This window comes from Equus przewalskii, chromosome 18, assembly GCF_037783145.1.
Source record: "Equus przewalskii isolate Varuska chromosome 18, EquPr2, whole genome shotgun sequence".
NCBI lineage: Eukaryota > Metazoa > Chordata > Mammalia > Perissodactyla > Equidae > Equus > Equus przewalskii.
In genome coordinates, this window is record NC_091848.1 from 24,028,554 (window position 1) to 24,052,053 (window position 23,500).

Below are 23,500 nucleotides of genomic sequence, written 5' to 3' on the forward strand. Positions count from 1 at the left end.
AGCTTAGGAATATCTGTACCATTTAGTGATCTACTGTGAAGCTTTGATTCCACTTCCAGTGGACATCTCTTGCCCAAGTTGTAAAACCTCAGTATTGATTCCAGGCTGTTAATGGTCTCCTGGAGCTCTTATCACATACCAACTCCTAGAACTAAATTGGCAGGCGTGGGCTCTTAAAAAGGAAATTTCTAATCATAAATGGCATAAAACAGAGCTGAACCCTTGTTCCCTCCTTTTTAACTTGACCTAATTTGGCACAGCTTTTAGTCAAGGAGGCCCGGGTCCTCCTGCCATGCCAACAGCAAGATGAGCTGATGACATGGTGCTCTCCTCACATTGCAGGAGACGTTTGTCAAACCTGTGAACTTGCTGGCCAGTTACTGTCAAGGACAGTTCAGTGGCAGCCAATCTGGCAGACCAACAGACAACACAAAACATCTCCATCTAATACGTTGGTTCATTTACTTACCCAGAGAGGCATTTTTGAAGCATGAATGGCGGGGAGTGTGGTGGAAAGAGCAAAAACTTTGGAATCAGGACATGAATTTAAGACTCATTTAAGTCACTTACTAACCGTGTGTTTGGGGCAGTTACTTGAGTTCCCTAAACTGAAGTTTCCCTGTATACAAAAAAAAGGAATAACAGTAACAACAACATCTAAAGGATCAGGTTGTTATGAAGAAGAAATGTGTGGAGGTGGAAGCTTAAGTCTGATCAAATTAACAATAAATTAATAATCGCATCCTGTCAGGGCCCTTGTAGTCAAGTCTGCCTTGAACCACGGTTGTAAGAGCTGTACAAAGACTTATGGAGAAAATTGGGCCCCTCATTTTCTCTCCCCATCACTTTCAGGATGTACCATATTGTATCATTGAGGTTTCCACCAAGGATGGGCTGGAGCATCAGTGCTGAGTTAAAGCCCCATTCTGAGGAAAGTCTTGGGGTTCTGGCCACCACCTCTAGGCACAGAGGGGTCGTCCTGCACCAGGGCACCAAGAGGAGTGACTGTTTCATTTGGCCCTGAGAGAACTCCAGCCACTTTTTTCTTCTATGACCGTGCTCTTGAGATGAAGGAGGAAGGTGGCTCTTTTCCCAGTAGAAGGTGCCAAGTTGAGGGGGAACAGGAGCAGGAAGGAGACAGTCCGTGAAGCCAGCCCGCTGAGCAGGGAGAACATCTTGGGCCTGCGCCTCCCGTCACCCCTTTGCTTCCTGGTCCCGGAGATTCCGGGGCAATCCAGCCATCTAGTTAGCCCTCTCTGGCCACCTTCCTCTCCTGCCCCAGCTGACCTCTGCTTTTAGGCCAGCTCTCAGGCAGCATCCTGGAGGGAAGGCAAGCCCCAGGGGTCTTTTCCCAATGGAGTAAATCCATCTGATCACACGGGTCACACCCAGGCCCTGCTGCTCAGGGCTGGGCTTGGGACAGGTTGGGACACGTTCATTCCCACAACAGCCTCACCTCTGGCACCTGCAGCTCAACCCCAGTCAGGCTTCTCTCAGCCTCTGCTGGGGAGTCTCAGCCGACTGCATGGGTCAGCCCAGGAAGGGACGGGGGGCAGCCACTGGCAGTGGCACTGTCTCCACTCAGGATGGACTATTACAGCTCAGTATGACAAAAACTGGGCTTGTGGTTCGTGCTCTCCTCTGCCCAGGCCCTCAGTGGGATATCCAGAGGCCTTACCAGCCTCACAGTCACCTCCCTGCCCCTTAGCTCCCAGCTCGGGTTCCCCTGGACTCTTCACTTGCCCAGGGTCCCGGTGTTTGTCAGTAGTCAAGTTCTGTAGCCTTTACTTTTGAACTGTCCTGGAGCCAGACTGCTGGGGTCTAGATCCCAGTTCTACCTTTACTAGGTGAGTGGCCTTGGGCGAGTTATTCAGCCTCCGTTTGCCTCAGTTTTCTCGTTTGTAAAATGGAGATAAGAATTTTAGCCAACTGCCTCACAGAGCTGTTGTACCAGGGCCTGGCGGGAGAGAGATGACATACTCAGGTTGAGTAAATTGAGGGTAGTTTAATAAAGAGATTGTTCACAAAGGTCTGTGGGCAGGGATAAGAGAGACCACAGGCATTGTGCAGAGCTCCAGGGCCAGCCATGGTGGCGAGACCTTTCTAATCAAGGCCTAAAGGGTCAAGGGATATTGTTTAATGGGTGCAGAGTTTCAGTTTGGGCAGATGGAAAGTTTTGGAGATGGTTGGTGGTGATGGCTGCACAACTGTGTGAATGCACTTAATGCCGCTGAACAGTACACTTAAAAGTGATTAAAATGATAAATTTTATGTTATGTATATTTTACTGTAATTTTTTGATAAAGTCAAAGGACAGAGAGATGGGAAGAACCTGGACCCCCGAGCTCGGTGGAGCGGGTCACTGAGAAGAGCGCTGGCCTTGGATAATGGGATGAACTGGCATATGGCAATCCTGCAGGGAATAGATACCCCATCCTCACTCTCCTCCCCTCTCTGAGCTCTGTCAGTGACCGCCTACTGGTCCAATCCAATTAGAAGCTGGAGGGTAAGAGATCCCACAGAAAATGCAAAATGGTGCAGCTGCTTTGGAAACAATCTCACCGTTCCTCAAATCGTTAGTCATAGTTAACATATGATCCAGCAATTCCACTCCTAGGTAGATACCAAAAAGAAATGCAAATATACGTTCACATACAAAACTTGTACACAAGTGTTCATAGCAGCATTATTCATGAGGCCAAAAAGTGGAAACAACCCAAATGTCCATCAACTGATGACTAGATCAATAAAATGTGGTATAACCATACAGTGGAATATTATTTGGCAATAAAAAAGGGAGTACTGATACATGCCATAACATGAATGAACCCTGGAAACTTTATACTAAGTGAAAGAAGCCAGGCGCAAATAATATATCACATGATTCCATTTATATGAAATATCCCGAATAGGCAAATCTGTAGAGAGAGAAAGTACATTAGTGGTTCCCTAGGACTGGGGAGAATGGAGAGGAGGGTTTGGGGGTGATGGCTCAGAGGTCCAGGGTATCTTTCTGGGGCAATGGAACTGTTCTAAAATTGATTTTGCTGATGGATGCACAATTTGTGAATACACGAAAAGCCAGTGAATTATACACTTTAAGTTAGTGAATTGTTTCGTATGTGAATTATATAATCAATAAAGCTGTGTGTGTGGGCCGGCCCGGTGGCCCAGTGGTTAAGTTCTCACATTCCGCTTCTTGGAGGCCCGGGGTTTGCCACTTTGGATCCCAGGTGCGGACATGGCACCACTTGGCAAAAGCCATGCTGTGGTAGGCATCCTATGTATAAAGTAGAGGAAGATGGGCACGGATGTTAGCTCAGGGCCAGTCTTCCTCAGCAAAAAGAGGAGGATTGGCGGCAGATGTTAGCTCAGGGCTAATCTTCCTCAAAAAACAAAAAAAGCTCTGTGTGTGTGTGTATGAGAGAGAGACAGACAGACAGAGAGACAGAGAGCGAGGGAGGGAGGGATCCCATCGAGGCAATCCATAAAGTCAGGCTCCCTGGAACAGAGCAGGATGGATAAGAGTGGAGAGGAGAGTGGACTTGGAGGAACAAATAGAGGACATCCAGCACAATTGCCATGAGGATGCAGTGAGAGAGTTCATGTGCAGCACTTGATACATCAAAAAGTTAGCTTTTTAAAAAAATGACAATACCATATAAAAGTTAGCTATTTTATTATATTTATATTTATTTATATTACCATCCCCATGATCTGCGTGTTAGGTCAGGATCCCCTTAATTCCCATCTTGCCCCTCTTAAGAGCCTCCATGGACCTCCATCTCCAGTCTCCCTCCTACCACCGCTCTTCCTGCCGCCCTTGAGTCTTCCTGAAGCAGAGTGACCATCCTATCCATTTTGTTCAGGAACCTTCGATACAATGGTTCTCAGACTTTACTCTGCATGTACAAAACCCAACAGTACTCTCTCCATCAACTCGGTCAGTGCTTTCCCATCTCTCTGCATTTGCTCATGCAGGTCCCTCTGCCCAGATGCCTTCCCGCTGCATCTCCACCTCTAGAAATTCTATCTTCAAGGCTTATCTCAACGGGATGTGATGGTAACGATGCTCACCTCACAGGGCTGTTAGGAGGATGCACTGAGACAGTGTTGTATCGAAGTGCTTATACAAATATTGTCACTGCTGCAATTTTCACAAAACAGCTGCCTTCTGTTTTTTATGTTTCCTTCCCCTCTCCAACAAGACATGTTTCTTCTTCCTCAAAACATTGCTTAAGAGACTACACTTCTCTGAAAGCCTCTCTAGCCAACCCAACCAATCTCTCACCACTTCTCCAAACACCCCAACCGTCTCCCACAGTTGTCCTTGCCTTGTTCTGGGTTGACTCCTTGGCTCTGTTAACTACACTGAATGTCCACCCCACCTTTTCCACAATATGACAACCTCCTAAGGGCAAGTGCCAGGTCTCCCTTTATTTGGGTTTCTCCAGCAGTGTCACCAGATTGCTCGAAGTCCCGAGTTGCCATTGAGTGATGTGGACTCACTGACGGAAGGAACTGGTGGCCCCTGAAGGCCTGGTCCCGTGGTGCTCAACATTCCCCTTGTGAGCACACCAGTGACCCCTTTACAGGAGCTCCTACATGACACTCCCTTCATACAAGCCCAGACTCTTTGACCACCTTCTCTCCCCACTGCAATGTGAGCTTCTCAAGGCCAGTGACCATTCTCAACTGAAATAGCACACATATAATGCAAGTACGCCGTGTCAGCCGTCAACTTAATTCAGCTGGTTTTGGTGGTTTTGGCATGCGAGGATGGTAGTTTTGAGGTTGGCTGGGATGGGTGGTGTTAGTGGTCATGAGGGTTTTAATAGAGGCTTTAGCAGGGATAAAGGGAGGTGGGCAGTGGCTGTGATGGTGACTCTGGTTTTGGAAATGGTGGTAGGATAGAAAGACGGGTCTGCCTTGTGACCCACTGACCATCTGGCTCCAGCTGTCATCTGGGTATCTTGGCCAGGACTGTTTGTCAGAGCCTCCTCAAAATAAGATACAGCATTGGAGGCCTTTTATTTAAGTTGTAGAAATGCATTACTGTGGTGGGAGACCTGCCTGCTCAACATGGCCAAGCGTGTTGAACTTTGACAGACCTCCTCTCCTCCTTCTCTCGCCCAAAGGTCACAGCATTCTGGTTGCTGAGGGTTCCCTGCTTCCTCTTTAGAATTCTAGGCCAACGTTGGACAAAACTCAGAGCCTTCTCTTCTGTTCCTCTGGGAAGAACTCAAACAAGCTAAGATGCCTTGACTAAGCACCTCCCCTGTGTGAGATACTTCAAATCAAATTTCTAAACTAGGGGGCCGGCCGGGTGGCGCAGCGGTTAAGTTCGCACGTTCTGCTTCGATGGCCCCAGGTTCACCGATTCAGATCCCAGATGCGGGCATGGCACAGCTTGGCAAGCCATGCTGTGGTAGGCGTCCCACATATAAAGTAGAGGAAGATGGGCAAGGATGTTAGCTCAGGGCCAGTCTTCCTCAGCAAAAAGAGGGGGATTGGCAGCAGATGTTAACTCAGGGCTAATCTTCTTCTTCTTCAAAAAAAATCTAAACTAAGTCTCTCTACGATACTGTGTAGGATGTTATCATTTCTGCTTTATAGATGAAGAAAGCAAGGCTTAGAAGGGCAAACTGATTTGTTCAAACAAGTGGTAGGGCTACAATTCTAACCCAGGTCTTCTGTCTCCAAGTTCAGTTTTCTCTTTCCGCAGCTGCCTCCCAGCTGGGACAAGCCAGCATACTCAAAGAAAGTTTACTAAAGGCTAAGAGAAAACAGATGTGAGAAATCCAGAGTTAGTCATACTTCCAGGGGTTCTGATGCAGCTGTAGAGGCCTCCTGGGCAGGGCCCAGGATGGTCCCAGGTTTGCGTCCTGTCTAATGCTGCACCCAGAAACTCCTTCTTCAGAGCTGAGATGCCCTTTCCTGTTCTCCTTCCTTCTTGGCCTGCAGACTCCCATCCAGGGGGGAGCCCCTTCCGTGGCTCTTGGAGAAAAAGTGGATAAGGAGCACTTATCACAGCCTCAGCCGAGGGGGCTGTGACCTGAGCAGAAGCCATTTCCCATAACAGACAGCCCCTCATTGCAGATCCCTCACCCCCGGCCCTGCCCCCTGCAACGGATGGATCTCAGATTAAAAGGCTGCCTTTCCCGCCTCTAGATCTACCCAGACCCAGCGCCTAATCCACGCTCAGTGCCTGGAGGACGTTCCACTGCATACCCCACTCCAGCAAGGTTTGGGGCTACATCTCCGGGTACTATGAAGGGGAGAAGAGAGAAAAACAAGGAGATACGGAGACCACTAGAGACGGAAGAAACGAGGAGAGATGAGGCAGGAGAGGTCCCCAAACTTATCTCCACACATCTGAACAAAGAGAGATTTTTATTTCTTATGTTTGTGTTTAATCTGCACAATGTGCCCCCGTGCCTCACGGGAGTGAATGGGAACAAATACAGGTGGACTGACTGCCTCCGGACAGTTAGACGAAGTCCCCAAAGGGCTGGAGCTATTTATGAGGAGGGTTGGGAGACCCAGGGGTCCCTAATGGAAGGCGGGTCAGACTCAGAGACCACATCGAGGCAGCGAGGCAAGAGCCAGCGCTGGAGGACATGGTCCTGCTTTGCCCATTTTACTATTAATCGTGCTCTCCTTCACTCTCCAAGATGTCCCAATTGGACTGCTCCCCATGAACACTCTACAATCACCGCCTCTGTAAGTCTCCAGGCTTTGTAGGTGGGGAAAGGATGATGTGAGGGCTGATGGTTTGTAATGAAAACTCGGCATCTAGAGTTCTGCTGAGTGTTCTGGTGGGGTTCCCGCAAGGAGCTGCTTTCTTTCAACCTCAGCTTTAAAGAAGGGGAGTGGGGCAGCAAAAGGCACTCCCACGCTACTGCTCCGCCCCAGGGAGTAGTATCCCAGGGCTTGGGAGGAGGCTTGGTGTCTGACGTGTGTGGCAAAGGGCAGCTAACACGCTCCCCACATGCAAACACACAGGCACACCCCCACCTCAATGTGCTCTGCCTGCAAAGAGCTCCAGGGTGGTCGAATTACTCTTCAAACCAGAATGGTGTCTTTATTATACTCAGCCTATTTCTCTTACCTAAACAAGATTTATGGCAGCTTTTATTAAAAATCTTGAGTATATTCAAGACAGTCAAAAGGAAAGATCTAAAATCTTATGAAGGATAAAGGAAATAAATTGAGTTAAATATATTATAGTACCTGAGCTTCCTGTCAGCCAAAATAAGAAGGGAGGAACAACGTACAACCCTCATTGAGAAGCAGAAAAATCTTCCTGATACCAAATTCTGAGAGGGATTTATTGTGTGGACTACTATCCAGCAGACAATGTTCTCAACAGAGATTTTCTGGACGATGTAGTGGCAGCTTTCCTCATGTGCCCATTTCTGAGAGTGACTCCAGTACCGGCCAAGGACAAAGCGTTGAAACCAAAGGAGTGGGGGTCTTCTGTGAGCACGATATGGCTTGGCTGGGGTTGGGTGATTTATGGGCAGAACCGATCTTACCTAGAACAGGTGGATGGCATGTATCTTCCCAAGGGATGACTTTTCTTAGCCAAACATTGTTTTGCTTATATAAATATGAATACCAGTGATTGTACCAAATAGTGTGTGGCCAGGACTGAGCCCCTGCAATCTTGACCAGCTGCTGGGCTCCCAAAGGAAATATACACTGAGGCTGCTCTGAGCAAAACTCTTCCATTGATTCCTTCAAGGCTTTGGCCATGCCTCTGTGAGGCAGCTTGGTCAGCTAGACTGGACAGTCTGGTGCCTGAGGACTCCTGTGGCTGGTCTAGGGGACATCCAAGGACCAGAGGCCTTTTTGGCAGCAGCCCCTAGGCCCACATCCGTATATTAGACCCTTAGATCTTACCACCTTCAAGGTGAGAATGGGTGCCCCCAAGGGAGAGAACACCATGGATGGAAGGGAAAGGGTATCTCTGTAGGACCTAGAGCAGAGGCAATCCAGGCACATCCCCAGTGGTGAGAGATCCTCGCTGCTCTCAGCACGCCAGTTGCATGGAACAAGGGACAGAGAGTCACGGAGGAGGAAGGGGGCAGAGAAAAAGAGACAGACACAGAGAGCAAATTGTTTAAGTCTTTCTTCTCCAGCTGTAAGCGCCATGTGTCTGTTTTTGGTCTCCAGTGTCCAGTATAGGGCCTGGAACTTAACAGATGCTCAATAAATATTTTTGGGGAAAAGAAAAAAAACCCAAGGGGGCTAGAGTCTGGTGTTGGGAAGCTGGAAGGGAAGAGATGGTTGGATTAATAAGACAAGAAGTGGGTGGCTAAAGTTCACAGAGGGCTTGGAGGGAAGGCCTCTCTCACAGGCCCATGGAGATGAGGGAGGAGAGGACCCCAGGGTGGGTCTGTCGACACATTGTCTCTCCCCAGTGGTCAGACTGGCCCCAGGACCCTAGCCCACCAGATTCTTTGTCAAGGACATGAAAGGTAGGTCAGAGCAAGGTCCCCCAGCCCCCAGAACCAACCATTCTGGGCAAGGTGAGTGTCTTTGCCCCAACAACTCTGTGCCCACAGTCCTGCCTGGCCGGCACTGGGCCAGTCCTGGGTGGGTGATGGGGCTCCCCTTCAGGAAGATGGCTGTGCGATGGCTGGGCAAGGCCAATTACTAGCTCTGACAGTTCTCACTTGGGCAGCAGCTGGCTCAGTCTTCCTCAGTGGAGTCCACCCGAGGGGGTGAGAGGAGAGCTTGCCTGAGCCCAGGAAGGATGGTGAGCCCAGGCCCAAGGCAGCAGCAAGGTAGGAAGAAGATTCCAGGAAGAGAGTTGATTCCCCCCACTCCCCAAATACACACCATCTCCCTCATGGGAGCTGGGAGGAATGGGCATAGCTTTGAAGCTATGCTTCAAATGAGCTTATCAGGATTCAGGTTTTTCAGGACATATCTATTGATCCACGTTAGTCATAGAATCAGAGCTGGAAGAAACCTTAGAGACCATCTGGTCCAGCATATGCATTTACTCCTGTGGGTAAGGTTAGGAGATGAGAGAGAAACACTACAAGTCTGGAATCAGGCTGTCTGGGTTTGAATCCTACCTGATTTACTACAGACTTCTCGCCTGTTCTCCCAATAGGACATAAACTCCATGAGGACAGGGATGTTCTGTTTTATTGTCAGTACTGTGCTGTCAGTTCCTAGAACACTGCCTGCCATATACTAGATGCTCAATAAATATCTGTTGAATGCAGCAAATAAATCTCTACAAGGAAATGTTATAAAACTACCCAAATCATGCTTTTGAAGAATATTTGACCTGAGAAAATGTTCATATGTTGAAATCATACAAATTGTGTATATATAAGTTATCCCAATTTTGTTTTTAATGAATTATATTTCCAATGAATAATGCTGTTTTGTGTTTAGAAAAAAAGACTGGAAAAACATGGATCAAATTGTTAACAGTGGTTGTCTCCTTTGTGGGATGTTATTAAGATGCATTTCCACTCTACATTTTCTACATTTATGTGCTATTTGAATTTTTAACAAAAAAAGCAATATAATGTTCACTATTTTGGGGTGATGGGTGCTTCAGTGGTGTTGTGTAATTACCCCAAAATGTAGTGGCTTTAAAAACATTTATTTTGCTCTGGAATTTGGAAGGGCTCAGCTGGCTGGTTCATCTCTGATCCATGTGGCGTCAGCTGGGACGGCTGGGGCGGGAGGTTCCACTCCAAAAGGCTTTCTTCACTCGCACATCTGATGCCTCAGTATTCCCTGGCCTCACTCAGTCTCCATGTGGTATCTCATCCTCCAGGAACTCTCCATGTGGCTTGTGAATCTCACGGTGTGGTGGACTTAGGATAGTTGCACTGCTTACACGGTGAGCTACCAGGTCACAAGAGGGTTTTGTGCAGAACTGGCACAGTATTACCATATTCTATTGGTCAAAGTAGTCACAGAGCCCACTCAGATTCAAAAGGGTAGAGAAACAGACCCCACCTCTTGATGGGAGAGTGGCAAGGTCAAACTGCAGGAATGCATGTGAGATGGGCGATGCTGCTGCAGCCACGTTTGAAAAATACGCTCTGCCACAATAGGGTACGGGCAATTTTTGGTTTCTTCATTCCACCTTTCTGCATATTCCAAATTTTGTACAAAAAGCTTGCATTACTTTTATAATCAGAAAAAAAGTTGTTAAAAGAAATATGACACACAACAGTGCAGGCAAACCATTAGAGCAAGATAAGGTTTCAGTTAACTGAGTCTTTCTGTGGCCCCTGTGGTTCATTTACTTTCACTGCCAGGCCCTATTTCTGAGTGATCAATCAGGAAAGGGGTAGGAAAGAGCTGTACATCAAGAAGTTATCCCCTGTATGCTGGGCATTCTTACTTTCTGGCTTTCCTGAAGTCATTCCACATAAAGGCCTCTTTTCCTCAACGCCACTTTTTCGTCTCTTTGAAGAAATCAAATTTCTTTTTGCCATGACCACAGTGAAAGTCTACAACACTGATTTCTATGAACAAATATTCACTGTGCATCCATGGATAAGGCAATAGTCGAGTCAGCTGAACGGTGTGATACTTATAAACACCTGCTATATGGAAACATAATACGGAAGCCAGGAGTTATAAGGCATACAAAAATACGATGATTTACTGCCTTTGTGAAGTTTATACTCATGGGCAGAACTATAAGAAAATAATTAACTATAATATGCAAAGGAAAAGGAAATAAACCTTAAAACAGATGTGTAAGCAAAGGCTGTAGGAACCCAGAGAATTCTGGTTTGAAGAGAAAGGCTTTGCGGAGGAGAGAGTATTTGAACTGAGGGGCCGGCCCCATGGTTGAGTGGTTGTTTGCACACTCTGCTTCTGCGGCCTGGGGTTTCGCTGGTTCAGATCCTGGGCATGGACATGGCACCCTCATCAGGCCATGCTGAGATGGCGTCCCACACAGCACAACCAGAAGGACCATAACTGGAGGACTTTGGGAGAAGAAAAATGGAGGGAAAAAAAAAAGAAGACTGGTAACAAATGTTAGCTCATGTGCCAATCTTTAAAAATAAAGTATTGGAACTGAGTTTAAAATGGAAAACATGGCTTTGTTTGACACAAGGGGATCAAGGGATTCCAGGCTGAGAAAATAGCAAAGACTTGGGGCTGGCCCCGTGGCCGAGTGGTTAAGTTCGCGTGCTCCGCTGCAGGTGGCCCAGTGTTTCATTGGTTCAAATCCTGGGCGCAGACATGGCACTGCTCATCAAACCACGCTGAGGCAGAGTCCCACATGCCACAACTAGAAGGACCCACAACGAAGAATATAATACAACTATGTACCGGGGGGGCTTTGGGGAGAAAAAGGAAAAAAAAATCTTTAAAAAAAAAAAAGAAAAGAAAATAGCAAAGACTTAAAGGTGTGAATACACTAGCTTGTTTTTAGGAATATTGAGTAAAGGATGGTTGCAGGCAGATAATGGAAACCCTGTTAAGCTAAGGAATATGGGCCACTCTATAGGCAACCGTTCACTGAAGATCTTTGGAGGGTAAAGCATTTGACCAACTTGCATTTTTGGTCTGCATTTTGGCAGTAGTATACACAATGGTTCAGAGGAGGACACTGAGGCAGAGAGACGAGTTATGAGCCTGTAACTACACTACAGAAAAGAAGCGGGGTGGGCCTTAATTAGGGCAGAGGGAGAGAAAAGAGCAGGGGCGGGGGGGCTGGTGGTGCATAGAACCTGGAAGTGACTGCGTTTTATTGGGAAGGAGCAGGAGAGTGGAAATGAATTCAACTTCTAGCCTGAAAGACTAAGGAAGTCAGTGGTACTGCTAATTAAGGCAAGGAGCACTGTTTGATTTTTGAGAGGCAGTTTGAGGTGCCTGGGAGATGCCCAGTAGAGGCAGTCAGCAGGAGCTGGGGACTGGTACTAAAGAGAGAGGCCAAGCCCACAGGTGAAGGTTGGGCACTGTACTGGCGGGAGTGAAAGAATCCATGCAAGGAGAGAGAAGGGAGTGGGCAGAAAGCAGGCAAATGCCTCCTTTAAGGGGGCAAAGAAGGGTGAGTAGGAGACCCAAGAGATATGAGAGAACAGAACTGAAAGGAGGGGAAGTTAGCGTCACGCGCAGCAGAGAGCTTGAACAGGACGATCACACAGGGCTCTACCTGCTGACCGCTTACCCTTCCTGGAACGTAAATCCAGTGCATCAGTAAAAGTGGTTGTTTCCATCAATGCTGTCCAACAGAACTTTCTGCAATAATGGGAATGTTCCGTAGCTGTGCTATCCCATACAGTGGCCACGGGCCACATGTGGCTACTGAGCACTTGAAATATGATAAGAAACCGAATTTTCAACTTTAGAGCCAAGTCCCTGATTTTTCGAGACAGTAGTTTACAAAAAAGGCCGGGTTTATGATTTCCACTGATGGTCAGCAGAACCAATACCAAATAGTTTAAAAGCTTTCTTGGCTGCATCCAACACAATATACCGACAAACTTTAGAATGAGTACCCTTTTGAATGTGTACTTAATTCTCAATGAGTTAATCTGAATGAATTGGCTGGAGAGCAATTATATTGTTCAAATTACTGAGAGCCCTCAACAAACTGTTCATTTTAAATATATTTCGGCACAACCATTCACCTTCCCCACTCCCTGCCCTCTGATTAGCAGCACAGGAGCTTTACTTGGTGAAGACAGGCTGCAGGGACCAAGGCCCAGCACAGATGATTCCAGGCACGCTGGGCCCCATGCCCTGTGCCACCAACCAGCTCTGCTATTGGTCCTTCTCAGATGCAACTCCATCATTGGATTTTCTGATCCAAGGCTCCGGTACTCCAAAGTCATTCAAAGACATCTTGCTCCCTTCCCAGAGAACTACTTTATACACCAAGAGTTTTACAAAATCCAAAATAATTTTATTCACTTTTTCCAGATTTTTGCTTCCACAAGGTGTTCAGCAAACATGCTAAGGCGACAGAAATGTCTAGTTGGTCACGACATGCGACGCTGACCATTCAACTGATGACAGCAGCGACCACGCCCACCTGAGCGACTGGCCCCACAGCACAAAGGGGGTTTGCGGGAACACACCGAACCACACGGCAATCAGCAACCTGAGGTAGGTCTCTTTACAGTACAAAAAACTTCTACACCAGTGTGAGACACTGATTAGCAAGAGCTGCTTAAAGTCGCAGACTTTGGAGAAAGAGAGAGACTGTGCGACAACTGCAGTGAGAAAGGAAAACAGACCCACAAAATCCTGAACCCCGTCACTGAACTGTGGAGGTGTGGGACCAGGCAAATGAAAAAGTACCACCGGAGAAAGCAGCAGCTGGCTCCAGGGTGTGGAGCCAACAGGTCTAGGAGCTGGAGAGCTCTGTGCAGTGGCCAGCGTTAGGAACCTGAGGCAGTGGGACCCTCTGTGAACAGACTCGATTCTTGTTTAGAAACAATAGCAAAAAGAGGAAGGCAGGAGAGAAACGCCCCCGCTCCGAGGAATGTTTCTGTGATTCTCATTCCTGACGGAGGGAGTGAAAAGGGGTCCAGGGCTTTGCCCCACTGCTCTCCCGACAGAAACAGTGACGTGACAACAGGACACAAAGCAGCAGCCCTGAGAATTCACGGTGCTCTGCGCGGCCGCCAGCGACCCTCTACCCCGCATTGGAGTAGCTGCGGCTGGGGGGGCGCAGAGGGGGCCGCTGGAGGGCCCAACTATTGCCACACGTCTTCCTTTTGGACACCCAGAAAACCCGGCACCGTGAAGCAACCAGCTAGAGAAAAACAATATGCTACCCTTCCTACAGTCTAATAGCAAAACCAGATCTCTAGTACAGCAAACTGTACAAAGATGATAGAAAGGAATTTGCACTGTTATTAGCACAGTGCTTATTTTAATATAAAATAAACAGCTTACATTTTCACTGTAAATATAGGCTATGTACAGAATTATATATAGATATAGCTACACGTATAAAGCTTCATTATAGGCCTCTGATACATTTATAATAACGGTTCCCTGAACCTTTTAGAGTGCAATTAAGAACAAAAACTAGAATTTGTTTACATGAATATGGAATAAATACAATAATCAAAATATGACTCTCCCTAAAAGTGACACACACAAGCCAATCCTGAACTGCTGTGCGAAAGATAAAATCGGGAAAGGCGAGGTTTCGCAGGAGGACACGATGAGGGACCCGCCCCAGGCAGGGAATGGCAATGCTCCAAAGAAAAGAGATTTCGGCGGTGGCGGTGGGGGGAGTTAGCCCTTGACAGCGACCTTGTTCTCCGCAGCAGCAAACATGGCATAGAACCGGGAGCTGTCATTGGACAGAAGGACCGATGGGGTGTCGAACTCCACCACCTGCAAAGGAAGGAGATGGCATCAGAATGTGACTCGGGGACACTCGGGGTGATTCAGGGGATCCACTGCTTAGGAATGGGGACAAACCCCAAAGACCCCTGAGGATCCAATCAGGGTGACAATTCAACTAGCCCTGCTGTGCCCAAATGGGTTCCCTTTTTTTTTTTTCTAAACTAAGCAAAATATAAGGGAAAAGTGAGAGAGAAAGACCTTCAGATCTCCTTCACATAAATCTCAATTCTTTCAGCCTTGGCTATAAAGGAATCCATCAACAAGGTCCTATAAACTAGAGGGGAAAAAAAAATTACAACTCATGGCAGGCAAGTGTCATCTTGTTGTGCAAGCAGATCTAATTCTATAGATGGGAATGAAACAGCTCAGGATGGCCAGCTGGAGGGAAAAAAAGGAAGTGAGTAAGGGGGTGACTCAGTCAATTATTCATTTCTATGACGAACTTCAGTGCAGCCACTGAAAACCATATTGCAGGAGAAAATTGAACAATATACTGGCAGAACCTGCGTCCCATGATAGAGGCTGAAAATGCCACATACTCACTTTCCCAACCTCTCCAGCTGCAGGGCAAAAGCATGGGGCACAACCTTGGCCAAGGAGATATAAGGGGAAGTCTCCTGGGTGCTTCTACGAAAGGCTGTCTGGCCCAACAGAGATGGCATAAGGGCAAAGTGTCCTTCCTTTAAGACTGGTGTGAGGATATAATGTTGGTGTGAGAGCAGACATCCTCCCCTAGGAGGGGAAGGGTAGGCACGGGCTGGAAGATGACGCAGAGCCCAACATCACCGACCTGCTGGATAACCACCCCTCTGGCCTCTTGCCACGTGGGATAATAAACACCTGCTCTCCAAGCCTCTTTCATCCTGGTATTGTGTCTAGAGCACAGCGCATCCTATCTGTTAGAGTCTGTGTGTACAAGTGCGTGAAAAATGCCGCTGGGGGCTAAGTTAATGTATTAACCATGCTTACCCCTGGGGGGTAAATGACTTGTGATCTTATTTTTGCCTTTAAGCTTTTTTGTGTTTTTCAGGTTTTCCTAAAATTACAGGGAGATTTTAATTAACAAGAAACACAAATTAAGGGAAGGGAAGGATAGAGTCCATCATAAAGAGCTAATCACTCCCCATTCCAAAAAAACATCGAGCCACCCACAGAAACAGAGTGGTCTGGATGTGTCTTTAAGAAAGAATTTCCCAGAAGGTGCTTTCAGTGCCCATTACCTTCTTTTATTACGTCCCATTTCATATCTACGTACAGAGTAGTAGCCCTATGTACTAATGTATAATAGAAACTTGGGAAACGTTTAGGATAATGTAAACAAAGAAAATAACAAAAAACCATGAATGTTAACATAATTTCAGGATGAGGAAAAAAATCATTAAGCCCCATGTTCTCTTGAACTCGGCTTTGACACCCAGCCTAAATCAGCCGTGTTAAATGCTTTTCTCAATATTTCTCCACAAATAGACAGGGCAGTGGGGGAGTGTAATGCACTGGCTTTGGAGTAACTGGCCTGACTTCGGCCCCAACCCTCCACTTCCCGTGGCCCTGAGGCAGGTATCTGAGTTCCCTGAGTCTTAGTTTTCTTTTCTGTAAAGTGGAGTTAATAACAGCGGTCTCTCTGTCAGTGGTTGTGATGATGGATTACACGCTGAGAGACTATATGTAAAGCACTTAGCACAGTGGCTGCCATACTGTAAACAGCCAATAGAAGTAGCCATTATGGGGGCCGGCCCTGTGGCCCAGTGGTTAAGTTCTCACGCTCTGCTTTGGCAGCCCAGGGTTTTGCTGGTTCGAATCCTGGGCATGGACATGGCACCACTCATCAAGCCATGCTGAGGGGGCATCCCACATGCCACAACTAGAAGGACCCACAACTGAAAATACACAACTATGTACCCAAGGGGCTTTGGGAGAAAAAAGGAAAAAAAAAATTTTTTTAAAAAAAAGAAGTAGCTGTTACGGTAGTCAGTATCATTGGTAACAGAAGACAAGCCACACTGTAACTGGTTTGTTATTTCCGCCAAATCATTAATTACTTCCATCTCAGGGGCACTCAAAGGAGGTATCTGTCCAACATAGATTTATGTAACATCTGCCATGTGCAAAGAAATGTAGTACTGAGCCCCACCAGGGACCCAAAGATGAATGAGGTGGGACCCCTGCCCTTGGAGAGCATACAGTCTAATAGGGGAGACAGGGAATCACACAATTACAAGCCGATGAGGCAGGTTGTAAGCAGATAGATATGGGAGAGGGAACGAGAGGAAAGGGCATTTTAGGCAGATGGAAGTGTTTAAGTAAAAACAGTGGGGAAAAAGCTTAGGGGATGCAAGATTGACGCTAGCCACCAGTAGCAGCACCTGCAAGGGAAGAGTGGGAAATGAAGAAGGCTAGCCTGGGCCAGATCGTGGGGAAGCCTGGAACGGCAGGATAAGAAGTTTGGCACCACTGCATGATGGCAAAAGCAAACATGTGGTGGCCGGTCTCGATACGCCTTGGGTGATTCTTGTGCATGTGAGTGAATCACTAAGTACACAGGTTCTCTGCCCTAAGTCAAAGTGTCACTGTTTACAAGCAAGAGGAGAACAGGTAATAAAGTAAAATGAGAACCCGAGAAGAATGCCCTTGACTCATTCCCTTGAGTGGGAGGGCTGTATTCCTCCCAACAGCAACCACACTAGAGTAGCTGAGGCTGCTTAGCTGAATGCTCAGAACCACGCTAAGATGGCAATCAGCCCATCCCTGCCAGGGGCCAGTTTTCCTCCCAGACAAGGCCAATGCCAAGCCAAGGTCCCCCAAGGGCTCAGTACCTGTCCCTGGGCCAGCACCATAATCCTATCAGAGCCTAGGACTGTATGTAGGCGATGGGCAATCGTGAGCATGGTGCAGTCGGCAAATGCTTCTCGGACGGTCTCCTGAATCAGTAAGTCTGTCTCCGTGTCCATGGCAGCTGTGGCTTCATCTAGAATCAGAATCTGCCAAGGAGGAGAGGAGAAAGAGGGATCCAACCAATTCCTTAAGCATTCTGGTTAATCTAGGTTTTACTAAACGGTATTTCATTAGTTAAATTTCATACCATATATTGCTTTTTCTAAGTAGCCACAGACATATGTGAAAATACCCTTTTGTTTAGAATTGATATAATTAAAGCCCATACATCTGCCTTAATTTCTACCAATAAAAGAATATATGTATCAGGGGCCAGCCTGGTGGTGCAGCGGTTAAGTGCCCATGTTCCGCTTCGGCGGCCAGGGGTTTGCTGGTTTGGATCCCGGGTGCAGGGATGGCACCACTTGGCAGGCCATGCTGTGGTGGGCATCCCACATATAAAATAGAGGAAGATGGGCATGGATGTGAGCTCAGGGCCAGTCTTCCTCAGCAAAAAGAGTAGGATTGGCAGATGTTAGTTCAGGGCTAGTCTTCCTCAAAAGACCCCAGAATATATATATCATAGTCATCTAACAAAATACTCGCCCCTACTTGCTCTGTGATTCCAAACACGTACAGTATCTTTCTGGACCTCCCTTTTCTGGTCTATAAAGTGAAGGCACTGGATGATGACCTGGATATCTCTTACAGTTTTAAAATCCTCTAAGTTCCTGCTTTCCAGCACTACAACTACTCATTGACCAGAAACAGAAGTCGCCCTTGGAAACTAAAGACTCAGGGAAGTTCAAAATAAAAACAAAAAACACCCATATACTCAAACTGCACGAAGGTTAATTTAGAAACATCTCTGGGCATTCTCTTAAAAAATGCCACTGTGCTCAGAGCCAGGAATGCCTTCGGACCGCGTGCCCCAGGGAAAGGCTGCTCTTCCCTCTTCCCGTTCTTCTCCGCTGCTCCCCTTCCCACCACCCGCCAACCTGCCCTACCTTACAGTGACGGAGCAAGGCCCTTGCTATGCACAAGAGCTGCCGTTCCCCCACTGAGAAGTTATCTCCATTCTCCATCACTTCAGATTCAAGTTTCAGAGGTAGCTGAGCAATCTAGGGAGAAAGAAAGTAGAAATTACAAGGGTAAAAAGTAAATTTTGGAAAAAAGAAACTAAATTTTATAAAAAATCTAGTGGCTAAAGGAAATTATTCTGAAACAGATGAAAGAATTATTAGCCAAGAACCTGGCTCATCTAGAAAGAAGGTAAAGGTGTGATGATCATGTGTACCAGGATCCACATTTTCTAGGATAGTCCATATATCAAATATACTATTCTCTTAGCTTCATATCATCAAGACGTCCCAGAAATTCCAACATTTTTATGTCCCTAAATCCTGTCAGATAGTGACCCTAATTTGGGGGCCACTGAAAATATGGTCCTGCCATAGGAGATAGGGTAAACAAAATTACCCCATTTCTGAAGTCTAAAGCTGTAGGCCCATGGCTGTCATGTATATATATTTTTTAAGCTATAGAAGCTAGTCTTCAAATGAAATTGTTTGGGGAAGCCAAATATAAAAGAGATAAAAGCAGAGCCGATCTAGTTGAATTAGGACAGGGGATCCTGAGCTTGACTCAACCCAGGGGCAGAAGAGACCCTACTCCAGGCCAGCAGTATCCATCTGGAGACTGCGGCCCCTGGAGGGGGCCTGAGTTACTCTAAGAGGGCTCTGAATCCATACACATACTGCATGCTTTCTGCAGACCCAATAAATAACATATCTTTTGCATATACATAGATGCTTCAAAAGCATGTTCTATTGTTATGATTAACAGAAATTAATTTAAAAGCATTACTGAATTCTGAGTGGTTGTCATTAATATTTTCTCAATTGATGGAGAATAAAAGAGCAGTAGGACTACAGGCAGGGGAAAGGGGAGGGACAGGAGATATCAACTTTTATGCCCTTTCTGAGTGCCTGAGTGCCTGCTCCAGGGCTCCTCCACAGACCTCCTGGAGGGAGAGGGGCAGGCTGGCTGGACAGAGGCAGCCAGAGCAGGCTGGAGGGTGACCACAGCATCACTGTGTTTCCACTCTTTAAATTCCAGCAAGGCTCTCCCTCTGCTCTTTACTTACACATTCTTTCATGTGTGTCCGTTCTAGGGCATCCCAAATCTGGTCTTCAGTGTACTGGTTGAAGGGATCTAAATTTGATCTGGAAAGAAACATTAATAGGAATTTCTCAGATCCAACATGCAAGCAACCACACTGCAGAGGCTGTCTGCAGTAAAAGTTCAAACATGCACAGGAAAAGGAGGGCTCCAACCACTCAAGGTCACAGATGGCTCCTTCCCCAACCAGCCACAGGCAGGAGCTGAGATGCGCGTGCTGATGCCTGCCCGTCCCAGGAATGTCTCTGAGAACAGACTAGGCCTCTCTTTTCTTTATAAAAGATATGCAAAACACAAAACAAAAGTTAGTACATGTTTGTTGTTGTTATTGTTAGCGCCATGGAGTCGATTCTGACTCCTAGCAACCCTCTGTACAGCAGAGCGGAACCCTGCCTGGTCTTTTCGTGCCATCCTCTCACCTTCGGCGCCACATCAGACAACGCTCCACTGCTATTCATATGGCTTTCATGTCTAATGTTTTCAGAAGTGGGTGGCACGTCCTTCTTTCTACTCTGTAAGCTCTGCTGAAATCTGTCCACCACAGGTATTTGAAATACTGGTGGCATAGCTTTCAGCATCATGGCAACATGCGGCTGCCACAGTGTGACAACTGACAGACAGGTCATGTGGCTCCCTGACCAGGAAATGAACCTGGACCACGGCGGTGAGAGCACTGAGTCTTAACCACTAGACCACCAGGGCTGGCTAATGTTTTAATCACCTCTAATCAGACCCCTGGAAACAAAGAAGAGTCCCCTGCAGAGAAGGGAGAACATAAAGGGTAACTCAAGAGGAAGGAATTTACTGATACAGAAAACCAGTTTGGGGACTATTCTTGCTTACTGTACCAGCAGTATCTACCTCAAGGAAATCAAGGATGATCGCAAAAGAACAGGACTAGATATTTCTGGAAATGTTAAAGTCAGGAGAAAAAGCTCTTTGCCATGGAGGAGGAGGGTGGAGAGGTGGAAGAGCTATTTGGTGGAAATTGGGATGTTACATTAATTTTGGGTATCTTGTCTTGATCTAAACATCACATTTACAGGTCTAGTAACCTGAAAGGTATTAAGTGTAATTTACTTTGCTCATAAAATTATGCTTGGCATAAGGAAACTAGGAAAGTCTTTGGGAGAACCTTAGCTCTGTCCCACATTTGTTTCCATGTCTGGGGTTACTAATTACGAGCATGCAAATACAAGCAGGTCATTATCACAGAACTGTACCTGACAGGAGGAAGCGCAGGCTGGCACATGCCTGGCTCACATCCTTTGGGCCATCTCCATCACCTGGGAGGCTCTCTAACCGGCTCTGCTCTCTTGTGCCTCCTGTCCTTGGCACACGTGCTTCCCCCACTTGGAACATGTGCCCCTCTCCCCACCTTTTTGCTTGAGAGACCCTGGTAAAAACAAGGGCTCTGGAACCTGACTCCTACACGGCGTCTGTCAATTACAGCTGTGTGACCTTAGCCAAGCTAGCCTAACTTCTCTATGCTTTGGTCCCCTCATGTAAGATAGGGCTAAAAGAGTACCTCCCTCAAAAGGTGGTTGCAAGGACTCTGTTCCATGTGCATAAAGCACTTACCAGCACGTGCTGCAGGGTTAGCACTGCATGTGTGAGACCTATTATTATTATTATATTATTGCCATTGTTGTTGTTCCTTGGCTATGATTCCTTCTTGTCCTTCAGGTCTCACTTAGATGCTATCTTCTGGAAGTCTCTCCTGACCCTTCAAGGCTGGATCAGGTGTCCCTAGGGTCACCCTTATGATGGCACTCGTCACTCTGTTCATTTCTCTCTCCAGCACTGGATCAGGATCCTGGTCTGGATCTTATTCACTGTTGCATCCCATGAACGCTGTCTAGTAAGAGAACTTATTCCTCCCATTCTTATTTGACTTGCTGGTAAGAAGCACTAGTGTGTCACAACTAGGAGAGTGTGCACACGAGTAGGATCCAGGCAGGCTCAAATCCCCACTCTGCCTCTTACTATCTGTATGACCTTGGACAAATTACTCGTCAGTCTCCTCATCTATAAAATGGGGATATAGTGACACAACTTGGTAGGTTGCTATAAACATTAGAGAAAGTCTATGTACAGTGCCTGGAACACAGAAGACACTTTCAAATGGACAAGGTACATGTGGACACGTTAGATGCCTGGTTCCAGTGCTTGGTGGTTTTCTGATTCACATATTCAGTCCATTTTCCAAGTGGACACCATGATCTCAGGATCCTGAGTACCAGGATCAGAAATAGTTCTGCTAAGTCCTAGCTGCGGAAGGTTTGGATGGGGAGACTGTCCTCTACCAGGCATACTGTCTAGGAATTAAGAAGGTAGTCCGATTTGTTGATAATCTAAAACTATGCGATCGCAGACCACGGGCTAAATCTAAGGAGACGTTCAAATTTCACCTGCTTCTAATCAAAAAGACAAAACCAGGAGACAGTGACACACCTGATCTTCCTTCTCCCTCTAACACTCGGAGTCTGTCTGAACACGCATCTGGGTTGGCGAGTTCCGTATTTATTGTTCTCCTCTCCAGCTGCTTTTTAGAGGAAACTTCTACACCGATAGACCAACAGATTAGGGACAAACTGAAACCTGTGTTTTTTGTCCGAGTCTGAGAGATACAAGGTTAATCACACTTTTACCTGGTTCAACAAAGATTTCTAGGATTCCCAAAGGGCAGGGTTAGCAAGACAATCCTCCAAGTACATTTACCCAGGTGGCAATGCAGGCTTTCACGATGAAATACTCTCTCTCCTATTCATGGAGTCTGTTCATACCTTATAGCAGAATTCCTGACCTTTGGGGTTGCAATAGAGGTCTCATTTTTGGACCATAACCCCCAGAGCGTTTTTTTCTTTTTAAAGATTGGCACCTGAGCTGACATCAGTTGCCAATTTTCTTTTTTTTTTTCTTCTTCTTCTTCTGCTCCCTGAAGCCCCCAGTACATAGTTGTATATTCTAGTTCTATGTCCTTCTAGTTGTGGCATGTGGGGCACCATCTCAGCATGGCTTGATGAGTGGTGCCATGTCTGTGCCCAGGATCTGAACCAGCAACACCCCAGGCTGCTGAAGCAGAACGTGCAAACTTAACTGCTTGGCCACGGGGCCGGCCCCCTCAGAGAGCTTTTTAAAAAAATCATTTTATTTATTATCATTTTTATTGTCTTATTGTCCTTATTCTTTTTAAACAAGTTCCTCAGAGTCCTTTAAAAGAGTCTTTTGGAAGTCCTTATCAAACCTAGAAAGAAGGGGCACCCCGCCCCGTGGGAAATCATGATGGGTTCCAAACAGGGGTCACGTCCTGCTTTGCCTGGTTTCCTGCTCGTGCTGCCTGCCCCGGTCTCTATACAGCCAAGCCACAGGACTCCGTGCTGAAGGACCACCTTGCCCACTACAAGGAGTCAGCTCCAACCTCAGGGAGCAGAACTGCAGCCAGAGTCGCTGTGCGGTTCAGGGCTGGGCTGCTCTGGGTCCGCATCCTGCTCTGACTGTGGTTCCCATTTAGAGTCACCAGACCCTCTTCTTGAGCTTGAATCTCCCCCTTGCAATTCAGTTCTGGTAATTCAATCCCCGTTGTCCTTCCATGTGCCCAAGTTCCTCTGTAGACAGCCAGCTCAGGCTCCCAAGGTTTGGGGCTCCAGCTCGTTCTGGTTCTACCCCTGCACTCCCCGTTATAAATGGAGTCTCGAAATACTGTCCAGTCTCCACTGCTGTGATCTGTTTGCCTGTGGAAAATCCAATTACCTACCACTGGAACTCCCAGCACCAGTAACTTGATAAATTGCTACCTACAGTTTACCACTGCACTTTCTGGATTGCTGGTTTCGTCCATCACCTACTGCTTTTTTTATTTTTTAAATTTTTTTGAGGAAGATTAGCCCTGAGCTAACTACTGCTAATTTTCCTCTTTTCACTGAGGAAGACTGGCCCTGAGCTAATATCCATGCCCATCTTCCTCTACTTATATGTGGGACGCCTACCATAGCATGGCTTTTGCCAAGCGGTGCCATGTCCACACCCAGGATCTGAACTGGCGAACTCCGGGCCGCCGAGAAGCGGAACGTGCGAACTT

General features: G+C 46.9%; 1 protein-coding gene across 4 annotated transcripts in view; it reads right to left on the reverse strand.

The window, feature by feature from the left end:
* Positions 1-12,885: 12,885 nt before the first annotated feature.
* ABCC5 (ATP binding cassette subfamily C member 5) overlaps positions 12,886-23,500 on the reverse strand; it is an 84,852-nt gene continuing 74,237 nt past the window's right edge. For all 4 annotated transcript variants that reach the window (XM_008525988.2, XM_070582446.1, XM_070582447.1 and 1 more), the window contains 4 exons: positions 19,385-19,463; positions 18,246-18,359; positions 17,181-17,345; positions 12,886-14,355 (listed from right to left, as the gene is read on the reverse strand). In XM_008525988.2, coding sequence (XP_008524210.1) covers positions 14,254-14,355; positions 17,181-17,345; positions 18,246-18,359; positions 19,385-19,463 — 460 coding nt within the window. In that variant the 3' untranslated portion in view covers positions 12,886-14,253. The remainder of the gene's footprint in view (positions 14,356-17,180; positions 17,346-18,245; positions 18,360-19,384; positions 19,464-23,500) is intronic.